This window comes from Henckelia pumila, chromosome 4 (assembly GCF_033568475.1).
Source record: "Henckelia pumila isolate YLH828 chromosome 4, ASM3356847v2, whole genome shotgun sequence".
Lineage (NCBI taxonomy): Eukaryota > Viridiplantae > Streptophyta > Magnoliopsida > Lamiales > Gesneriaceae > Henckelia > Henckelia pumila.
In genome coordinates this window covers 5,257,321-5,269,636 of record NC_133123.1, presented here as the reverse complement: position 1 = coordinate 5,269,636, position 12,316 = coordinate 5,257,321, and the positions used below count along the sequence as shown (strand labels likewise).

Sequence of the window (12,316 nt, the reverse complement as noted above, 5' to 3'; positions counted from 1 at the left end):
CTTTTGACATAAAAAATAATATTCAAGTGGAATATTCGTTTCACAAAATTGAGCTACTAGACCGTCTCATAGAATTTAGTTTTCTATTTGAGAAAATTGAAAATTTCCGTTTCTTAAATCTCCGGTTCTTGAATTTATGAGTTCTCTAAGTACCAACTTATGAGAGCAGACTGAACCTCTATCACCACATTTTAAATGTTAAACTGGAAAAAATGCTGCTATTTGTTAGGTTAAGCTTTCACGAGGGATTGTCATGACCAGGGCACAAGATTTACAAGAAACTGAACTGGTCAAAATGAAACTCTCGTAACTATTCTTTAACCTAAAGTCATAGTAAAAACAGGTATCAGGATATAAGGTACATAGCCATTACAGGAAGAACAAAGAAATCTTGAACAAACATCTGAGGTGCACTTGAAACATTTGTTTTTCCCAATGCAAAGTCCAGAAGATGTAGCGCTTCCTGGTATTAGATGGTTGGAAAGTGGCTAGGCTTATACAACAATCTGTATTAATAACGATATGAATCTCCATATTTGCTCCTGAGATGAAAAGGATCATACTTTGTACGTTCATAGGTGGTTGCATTGATTTCAGCAGGCTTCGATTCCAACGCAGATGCTCCAAAATTCGTCTCTACACCTTTCTCTCGCACACGATGCTTTGACTTCTCTTTCTGGCTCTTGGACCTGACTTGTCCATACTGTGGAACCTCACTTGATCCATAAAACTCAGCATATTCTTGTCTCCTTGAAGATCTGTGCTTGCTTGATGAATTTGGATCTTTTAAGCTTGTGGAGCGAGTTTTAGGAGGCTTTGCTTCTGAAAATCTTTCACTAGGTTTTGCTTCTGAAAATCTTTCACTAGGCATTGGAGCATGAGTCTGCCTGGTTTCAGAAAGGGGAGTTGGAGTTCTCTGTTTCCGAGCTAAAGGTTGCTCGGCCTCATCTTCAGGCATGATAAGAGTGTCTTTCAATGGAGTAAGGTTTCTTTTGGAATTATTTCGTTTCAAGAGTAAAGGATTGAATTGAACAAAAATGCCACCTAGTGCTTCCAGGGCAAGTTTGGACAGGTCCCACACCAACTGTCCAAAAGACGGCCATCCGGCTTCTTGTTCATCTTTCACAGGCACGGCAACAGGGGTTGGCAATTCCTTGCTTGCTGATTGCTCTTCAAGTGTGGTTCCACTAGTCCCCGGCTGCGATTATATGTAAACTGACAGATTCAGATGCAAACAAGGCCAACTGATATACCTCTATATGGAGAGAAAACTCATGGTTGAAGTATAAATTCATGTCCCCAGAAAAGTAAAACTCGATAACTTAGTTAGACAGCTGTCAGACGGGCTTCAAAATCATTTTCTTGAAAATATATAGTGAATAGCGATGGACACTAAACCTTCAACAAACCATAATTCATAAAAATGTAACCAATACTCCATCAAGCCATTTATTTATCCTACGAAAGATGAATGCTTCATTAGGCAGAGGAGAAGATGGGGCTAAAACCATCACAACTTAGAGAAGAATAACAAGAATATATGAGAAACCGTTTCTTATCCTATTCTAATAAACAAGTATAAGTGGAAAGCAAAGGGAGAATTAAAGAATGTACCATCCTGGAAAATATTGAGGAGCCAAATCCTCGTTGAAGCATACATGAAGTGTACCCAACTAGGATAGCACCCACAAGCATCAAAATATCTGCATGAAACACTATTGTCAGAATTTTTTGTGCACAATTTACAACAACAAAAAAAACCCTAGAAACAACTTACTTGATGATAGTAAGTACAACTTGAAGAAATATGTTCTTTTCCTAACTACATTTAACACCTCCTTCCAACATAAATCTGTCCTTTTTACACAAGCTATTTCTATCTGGTATGCAGCATAATGCTGGTATCATGATACATACACCTAGTTATTTGCAAGCATCTTGACAAAAAAAAAATTTATATGACGACTCTAAATTTAACTTTCCTGTATCCTTCTCCACACTTGGCAGCTTTGATAAGTAAAGGCCGTCTATGGTATGAACTTGTCCACTACTAGTATTATGACAGTGACTCAGTAATTCGAATAACATTAAGTGATGAAATGATATTTTCATACACATGATATTTAAAAATGAATCTTGAAAATATCAAGAGGTAGGGGGTTACTACTTCCTGGCCCTTCCCACCCCCATTTGGCTCTGCCATTGCAGTAGTTCGTCCTTCATTGTACTTTCCAAAGAGAGAATACAACAGACATCGAATTAAACTTAATGTAGAGAGAATATAACAAATTGATTCTGCCCCAAAAAAAAAAAAACCAAGAACGCTTGGGCTCACAAATATTAGGAAGTATTCCACACACCTGTAGTTGAAACAGAGCTGTTCTCGTAATCACAGTCTTCCTTATTCAGGGAGATTTGGCGAAGAGCGGCATTACCTCTGTCAATAACTAACAAAGAACAACTAGGCCTGACATATAAGACATCAAAGTCATTTGAGAATTTTGCATCTTCACTTGGTCCATCCCTGTATCCTGCAACATTTGATTTTCCTCCAGCAATAGTTGTCACACCTGTAGAAACAGTCCCACTTAGCTTTGCTTAAGGCCTATTGATTTTCTTTCAGAAGCAATCTTATAACATAAAACTTCAACCACAATAGTTGCTAAACATTCAACTTTAACAAACTCAGGTGATCTCCCGATCCCAAATGGGTTCTCCTTTTACCCGAATTTTTTTATCTGAAAAAAAGAAAACCTAAAAAACTCAGGTAATAACTCGACATCGCATAAACCTGCTTCTCCAATCTTCCTAATGGCGAGATTTGACGTATCGGCAACATAAACATTCCCTTTATCGTCAATAGCAACTCCTTTTGGATGATGGAAACGAGCATCACTTGGTTTTCCATCCACATGGCCAGTGTGACCCTGAAATGATCCCGCAACCAATCTTGCTCTGCTATCTGCATTCAATTGAAAAATAGATCCATGAAACTAAGATAGCAAGAATCACGTGACACAAACTGTTCGATAATTTTTCAAGGGAAGGTAAAGATTTGGTTCAAGAACTATTCTCATTTATCAATGTCGTATAAAAACTATTCACACAGGTGCAATACACAGCCCTTGTTTCAGGTAAATCCCAAGGGCAATTCTATATGCGATGAAAGAAAATGAGAATAGCAGGCAAAAAATTGCATCAAGAGTCTGAAAAGAATTTTTTTATAACCAACATCAGTAGTACTTCCGTAATGTCTACTCGATAGGGTGTTGATGCAGTCAACCTTGGAATGAGAAGGCAACCATACAAAAGAATAAACTACCCTTCTCCTCGTATGTACATCCACAACAACCGCAAAAGACAATGAGCCGTCAGCTTCTCAGAGATGAAATTTTATAAGACACAGAAGCTGTCTCCTTTCCTTATCTAGGATAGGGTCCAGAGTTTTCTAAGTTTGCAATAAGGGCAAGAGAGGTTCACTCACATTGGGATAGTGGTGGTGTAATCCGCATGATGTTGTTATTAACAGCATCCACAGCGAAGAGCTCTCCGTCTTGTGAAACTCGGATGGAGTATGGCACAACCCCAAGCTCGCTCCCTTCGACAACTGTCTCAACCAGATATCCATCTTCAAATTGAAGCACACTGGCATCTGCATAAAGACAAAAATAAACTGACAATGTACAAATACAAACATAATATTTACCTTTTAACTAGCATTTATGATATCGAACAAGAGAAGTCCCATTCCAACCATACAATAAATGGAGAATCCTTTTATTATTAAACAAAATTTAATAATAATCTCTTGTTTCAACGATGGTGGAATCCCACAAAGAAAAACTATCTATAGACTATAGGTTTTCAATCAGGATTTGCCTCTAAAAACCTTAGTTTATGCTCATGCTTTCAAGTAACCATTACAATTATCTTCACAATCCCCAGTTTATGCTCCTCCATGTCCAAGCACAGTTTGACAAAATTCTTCCTAATGTCAATATGCGTTTTTTTTAAATGCCCGTATGCAACGCAGAGACTGAAAATAGAACAATGGCCCTAGATATTGTTTAACTATGTAAATAAGAATTATAAAATTTTAAAAAACAAGCAAAAAAAAAAAAAACATCGGCACCGATGGTTTTACCTGATTGGTGTTGTGTTTTGGATGACGACTTGGTCCATTTCACAATAGAGGACAAATGCTTTATCAATGGCCCTGAAATATTACATAAAAACCAAATAAAAATAATAATCAACCAATCCACCACACCGAACCCATCATAAACACGTTAAGATCCCACCAAAAATCACTAAAATCAAGAGGTTCAAACTTCATTCTCCAAATTCAGTAAACAAACGATTTCCCACTAAGAAACGCAAACCCAAATCAAAGCTAAAGAAAAAAGAAACGTGGGTCAAATTCCGTACCCGCGGGAGCAGCATGAGCTTGGAACTGAATCACGAAGACAACAATGGAGGCTAAAGAAAAGCAAAAAAGAATAGCAGACCCCATAACTTTTCACCCAGATTAAAGCTTCAAACAAATGTTAAAAGAGCTCGAAAAAGCGACCGCTTAGATTTTCTCTTAGGAAGTAAATTACGGAGATTACAGACAACAGATTAATCCTGCATTTAGCTGGAACCCATCATGATTTGGGTGTTGGTTTGGAAAGTTTCACACATTACTTCGAATTCGATGGGAACAGCTCTCTTCTTCTTCTTTTTTTTGTTTCAGTGCTTTCTATTTCTCTTTTTCGAAAAATACAGCACAGAAAGTGCATCTTTCGGGGAACAGTACAAAATCTGCTGTCAGTTCGTACTGTGCCACACTTCCGCTGATGAGATAACAAACAAGAACTTTCGATTAAGCCCAAGGCACAAAGTTGGCCCAAAATGTTTTCTAGGAATTATAATTCATAAATGAGCCCAAATAAAGTCAGACCCAACTAAAGATGCAAGATCAAATAGTCCGGGCCACATGAGATAAAAGGATTATAATCTAAAAAACGTTTATCATTAAAAAAAAAGGTAAATAATTTAAATTCACGTTTTATTACATATATCATAAAGCAAAGTGAATGAAGTCGGGATTTTTCAATTAAGACACTCTTATGCTCAAGTCAGTACTTACCTAATAAAAACTATAGAGAACGAAAGCATGCGATTGTAGATAACGTACGTTTAGCTACGAGAGCATGCGATTTTTGGAATTTATGGATATTAATAAAGTGTATCAATAAATAATTAAAAACATTGGACGATAGAGTAATTGGGTTAATTTAGTCCCGAAATATAGTCAAATTGGATCATATCTATCAAATTAGATGGTGCTCTATTAAAAAAAAATTAAATCAATGAATGATACACAATAGGTTTATTTTTTTTTATAAAAAAAGGAAAAGGGGAAAAACAGAAAGAAAGACATGAGAGTTTTAAGTGAGCCACAACAAATGTTGACAAGTACAATACATTATCAAATAGCTTCTTTCTTTTTCTTTTTCTTTTTTTTTTTATTAAACAAATTGAATGTAACACCTACCTCACAAGTCGCGTGCTATCTCCATCACAGTTTTTTCCCACGTGTATTAAGAAATTGATTGAAAATTTTAATTATGTAAACAACGTTTCGATTTTATTCTTATTCAATGAGCGATTATATAAATGTTTCGTTATATTTCCAATAATTATTTAATTTCCAGATCGCAAATTAAGTAAAAGCATATTAGTAAAATGTATAAAACAATATTAAATATAGTACATGCCTTATTTGGAAGTTTAGGACAAAAAAATGAACTATATATAATTAGGATGGATGAAATAATAATTAAGCAATATTAATTACTCATTTGGACAACTAAAATAATTTAATCTGCTATCGTAATGTCAATAATAATAATAATATTAGCTTCTGTATGAACGTACGTTACGTAGATGTCAAGTTCGATTTCTGTCAAAAAAAAAATTTGTCAAAAAAATAATATGATATTTCTGAAAAAACAGTTGTTCTTCTTTGAATCATCACTTCTGGTTTATACACCTAAAAGTTATTTTTCTTTTTTTACTTCCTCTCCCACGTTTTGAAACTAACAAATACAAAATAAACATTTTGCCCCTTGGCTTGAAGAAAACTCATTGATATAAAAAGATGGGGTGATCAATGATCATGGTAGATCGCATGAACATATCAAATGGTTTTTCAAAAGTCATCTTTCATTGTAATATAGTAATAGATACAGATGATAATATCACGACGATTATTCGAAAGCCACATTTCATTATAATATTGTAATTGATACAGATGATAATGATGACGTCGTTTGTGAGTTTTTATAGTCTATAGACCACGGACACATTTCTATATGTATCAGTAATTTTCTTGTAAATAACAAAAATTTTTATGAGACGAAGCTATTATTGGGGTCACCATCGGTGAAAAAAATATTATTTGTTATATTAAAAGTATTATTTTTATTATAAATATGGGTAAAGTTGACCCGTCTCACGAATACCATTTCACGACAGACATACTTTTTGTGAAATTGTATCACGAATATATATATATATATATATATATATATATATATATATATATTTATGTGTGTGTGATATATATCGATCTGCTATATTTGCAGTAAAAAGTAACAATTTTGAATTTTTTTATATAAAGATAAATTTTTTAATGGATTTAATTAGATAGGGCATTTGTTTCACAAAATTGACTTGTAAGACGGTTTTCATTTGAGTTTTGTGTATTAAAAAGCTTAAATTTTAGGTCAAAAAATATTTTTTGAGTTTTAATAAAGAGTTTAGAATTAATGATCATAATTAAATTCCAATACAAGATTATTAATTAATATTAAGTTTGATCCAAATCCTCTGCATTATTGGTATAAATTATAAATGGTCACACAATTATTGAGTCCCTTGGGACACTCAATTGACTAGAACTGAACTTCATCATGCGAATCGAATTATTTTACTATATATACGTGACACGATCGAGGCCGCAGCCATGGTCATGAATTTATTCTCAACATTTAATTGCAATATTCATATATGTATCGCTCTTATAAAAAAACAAACAAGCAAAAATACATAGATAGTGGTCTACCGTCTACAATTTAATTATGTCTTCCTTTTTTAAAAATGTTAAAGGTTACATTTTGAAACAAAAAATAGAGGGCAAAAATCCCTAAAATCTTGGCACACATTAAAGATGAAAAAAATCCCTAAAATCTTGGCACACATTAGAGATGAAAACCATGAACATGTGACTAGATTTCAAACTAGCATATGAGTATTACCCCAATGATAGATTTAATATTTCATGATTTGTCACGCCAACAATATATAATTAATTACGTCTATGTGTAAAAATACGAACAATTGGATGCATGATTTGGGACGTGATTTGTAGATCTTCAAACAGAACAAACGACCAAATTTGAGTCTGGTTACGCTGGTTTGGTTGACGATAAAAAAAAAAAATAAAAAATTAGAACTGCTTCTACAAAATGGGAAGAGTTGACGATAGTTAAAGCCAAATTGAAAGCGTCGGTTTCAAAAATGACTCTTGACTAATGGTTCTGGTGTGCCACAAATATGCTCTCGCGAATTAACATGCCTACTGTCGTCAAATACTAATGCATATGTTTTGGTGCTCTCAACTTTCTTCCTAATTTAACAGGTACATCACAAATTAAAATATCATGAAGATTTATTTTTATTAAAATAAATATGGCCAAATTTGATCTGTATATATAATCAAACCGTTTAGATTGCTTGAATTAAACTGTGTCTGTGTATTTTCATAACTTGAACTTGAACTTGAGATTGATTTATAAAAACTCATGATCATAGATCAAATATTTATTAGTTTCGCTAACTCGAATGCCACGGAAAAGCTTTTTGTATATCTAAAATTACATGACAATATTGACATAAAGCGAGACCATTTATTCAACAATATTATAATAACAACTTTTTTTTTTCAACATTACATCATATATATCACCCATTCTCTGAATGAGGATAAATATTAATTGTCTTTATATAAAAAAAAATCTGGGCAGATATCGTTTTATAAAGCATCACGATATTTTTTAAAACAAGACGACATTAATAATTAAATAATGGTGGCTATGTTATTTCTTCCACGCCTTGATTTGTTATGTGAATTGACTTATTCCAAAAAATATTAATAACACTCTATTTTTTTTATTTAAATTTTATGAATAAAATATAAAAAGGAAAATTGCTATTTGAGTCAAGCATATTTGTCACTTTATAATTTCGGTCCTCTATGTTTTCATATTTTAGTTTTAGTCATGCATGTTCCGATTTTTGTAATTTTAATATTTTTTTAAAAAAAATGCTTACGTGACACTACACACATCAAATCCACATCAGCACGGCATTCGTGTCACATCACCGCTACATCGAAAAATAATACCAAATTTGAAAAAAAAAAAAAAAAAAAAGATAACGGAGTACTAAAACTGGAATATGAAAATATAGAGGACCGAAATCGCAAAGTGACAAACATATCGGATCAAAAAAGCAAAAAATAACAAAAATTCAAACTTTAATCTTTAAATGTTAAGATTATTTTTTATTTTATCGCAGGTTTTAGTGGAGGTATATACAAAATATTGGTCGATTATCTGTACAAAAAACATCATAATATATATCGAGGCATACAAATTTGATTCGTCAATTTTCTTAAAGTTTAATTTGGGTTAAAATTAATTTCTGTATATCTTAATTACTTTTTATTTTGAAAATTAGATTTTATACACAACTATAAAATTGATACATAATTAAATAAAAAATTCATTAGCATACATATCCCTTTTATAAGATATTATGATTAACAAAAAAAATTATTGTTTTTAATTACAAAAAATAAGCTTAATTTTAAAAGTAACGATAAAAGAGTAAATGATATGGATGTTGTAACACCCGGTATTTTTAATTACATAAATCCGCCTGCATAATTAGGATATTTAATTATTTAAATTTATGATTTATGGGTTAAATAATTATGTGAATTATTTATGCATGATTTAATTTATTTTTAAGCATTTAACCCATAATTAGTGATTTTTATGATTTTTAGTATTTTTATTATTTAATCGCGTAGACGGGACCGTGGACGGACGAGATGACAACTTTCCACCCAAATTATTTTATGAGCCTTATTAGAGCCTTAAAATATTATTTTGAGTTTTATTATCTCAAAATTTTAAGTATTTAATTTTATATAATTTTAGGAGTCCTTTTTATTCAAAAATTAGCCAAAATATTGACTTTTTACTATTTTTAAAATTCCCCAAAAATTATATTTCGAGATTTTATTTTATGTTTCAGATTTTAAAGGTTTCTTTTAGAATTTTAATTAAGTTATATTTTATATATATGTTATATCCTTAATTATATAATTAATTACCCTATTTCCTAATTAAACTAAAACCTAAACCTACTAGCCGACCCCTTCCTCCTTCCCAAGCATCAGCCGACACCACCCCCATTCTCCCATCTTCATCTTCATCTTCTTCCTCAAGCCAAGGTGACTCCATAGCTTTTTCGAAGGTTCCAAGCAGCCAAGACACCCCGTCGTCGTCCCGTCGTCCCGAAGTCCGTCGTACACGCTTCTAAACTCCATAAATCGGTGAAAGGCATGTTTCTTTCCCATTTTTTTGTACGATATCAGTGGTATATTATATGGAATGTGTAGACATCGAATTTCTTTCATTACTTTTCAGAAAAATCGGTTGAAGTTTTGTGGTTTGCGTGCATATCCATGGTTCACGATTTTGTTTGATGTCATGGACTGGTTCAGGGCTGAGGGTTCGGTCAAGAGGGTCTTAGGGAGCCTTAGGGTCGGTTGGAGTCGGACGGTTCAGGCTGGAAAGGGAGCTATGACCGAGCTACATCAAATCGGCCCCAGGAGGTCACAGTTTAGGGTTTCGGAAGGGGTGGCTTCGGGAACTTGGTTTGGTCGTGCATGGGGCTGGGGCCTGGTCAGGCTAGGTCCGCCCGGACGTGGGCTACGTCCGGGCGGCGGCGCTCCGGCCAGGGGCGGCCGGAGCCGGCCGGCAGCAGGCCAAGAGGGCCTGCTGCTCACGGCCGAGAGGCTATGGGAGAGGGGGGATCGGGTTGGGCTAGGTTAGGGGTCTGGGTCGGGTCTGAGTGGTCCGGGTCGGGTCGGTTAGGTAGTGGGTCGGGTTAGTGAGTCCGGGTCCGAGTTTGGTGGGCCGGGCTCGAGTATTTTATTTTTAAAGTATTTTACAAATTTATGTGTTTTTGAGTCAAATAAGTCGAAATAAAATTATTTGGACTCCCAAATAATTTTATTTGGACTTTTAAAATTTTAATTAAGTTAGTCCATTTATTTTATGGACTTTTGGGCCCATAAAAGTTAATGGGCCAGTCTTTGGGTTTTTGGGCCCAATGGGCCAGTTTAAGTGTTATTGGGCTTAGTGTAATTTTAATGGGCTTTATTAATTTAATTGGGCTTAGAATAATTATTTGGGCTTAAAGTTTGAAATAATGGGCTTAAGTATGTTAATGGGCCAGTTTTAAGTTAATGGGCTTGAGTGTTAGGGCCAGCAGTCCAGGACCATCCATGAGAAAATTTGCATGTGTCCTGATTATATATTTAATTATTTTTATGCATTTGAGTTATTTTAATATTTATATGTTAATAAGAAATTAAATTAAATATATATGATGGACACACATTTTATTCAAGTACATGCATTCATGAAATAATATTTTATGCATGATTTAATGTTTAAGTTGAGCAATAAAAATATTTTATGTTGGAAGTTGAAGTAGTGTGACAATTTAAGGGGGATTCGTCCCCATATGATTGAAGGGCAGTTTACTGCCAATTTAAGAGGTGATTCGTCACCGGCCACGTACGTAGGTTTCCACGCTGATCAGTATTTAATGTATGATTTAAGGTTACACTACGGATACAACCATGCTATGTTAGAAAATAAATTGCTCAATATTGTTATGTATTATGTTATGTATTATGTTTATTTAAGTAAGTTATGTTATGTAATTTTTAAGCATGCTCATTCATGTATATGTATGTATTAGTATTAAATTGGTTTAAATTATTTTAAACCCTTGTTATGTTAGCATGTTGGGCCTCTAGGCTCACTACACTGGTATGGTGCAGGTGAGTACGTTGAGGATGACATTGTACCCACCGGAGGCGAGGACGTATGAGCATGCATGCAGTGGCCCCGTGACCGTGAAATATTCTGAGTCGCTATGCATGTGATTGTTCTTGTCAGCATGATACATTTTTATTATTTTCAGTGATTGAGGGTCTAGAATATTTATTTAATTTTTTCAGTGCATGCAAACTTTTATTTACTTATGCAGTATATTTTTAATTAATGTTTGACTCAGATATTTATTATATTTTTAAGAATGCATTTTTATTTAAGTATTTAATTGTTTATTCATTTTAAATATTTTTATTCTGTGCATATATGTATGGGCATATATGTACATATTTTATTTAGTAAGTAAATAAAAAAAAAAAAAAAATTCCGCATATTTATTTATTATAGAGTTAGGGTCGTTTCAGATGTAATGTCACTTGTTTTGGGAAAATGGAAATAAAAAGAAAATTAAGATTCAAGCAAAAATAACAACAATTAACTTAATTCATAATGTATTTGATAGTGCATTAAGGATATTGACAAATTTAAGTATATAATAATTATTTTGGTAATCAAGATAATTGATTATAATTTGTTAAACATAAAAACAATTACTTAAAAAATATTATTGTCAACTTGAGGTAAAAAATCAAATATAAAGTGCATTCACGAAAATTAGAATATAAATAACACTTTTCTTCTTTTTAAATATGTGATGTTTATTTATTATATTGGTGTATGACTCAAAATAATGCGTGCACATAGATGGATGTCTCCATGCAGTGATACAATAGTTTAATGCAAACGTATCCTTTTGCAATAGATAGAGGCACTAATACTTTATTGTGTGACCTTTCAACATTTTAAAATGGCTTTTTTCCTATAGTAATTTTTTAAAAATAAGTGATTATAAATTTTTTAAATAAATTTATAAATAAAATATCTAGAATAACTTATTTTTATATGTGTTTATAAATTTTAAAAATAAGTGATTATGAATTTTTTTTAATAAATTTGTAAAAAAAAATATCTAAAAGCACTTATTGTTAGATGTTTTAAGCACGCCATTATTTGAGATAGTAATTCAATATTGAACTTTACCATCGAAGTGGAATTTTTGGTAAAATATTGAA

General features: G+C 32.9%; 1 protein-coding gene across 1 annotated transcript; it reads right to left on the bottom strand.

Annotated features, from left to right (window-relative positions):
• Positions 1-290: 290 nt before the first annotated feature.
• On the bottom strand, positions 291-4,797 carry LOC140865325 (uncharacterized). The gene is made up of 7 exons (XM_073269929.1): positions 4,429-4,797; positions 4,145-4,216; positions 3,485-3,652; positions 2,792-2,962; positions 2,361-2,570; positions 1,615-1,703; positions 291-1,198 (listed from the first exon to the last, which is right to left on the bottom strand). Exons 1-7 carry the CDS (start codon positions 4,511-4,513, stop codon positions 512-514), a joined length of 1,482 nt encoding a protein of 493 aa, XP_073126030.1. The 5' UTR covers positions 4,514-4,797; the 3' UTR covers positions 291-511.
• Positions 4,798-12,316: the final 7,519 nt, after the last annotated feature.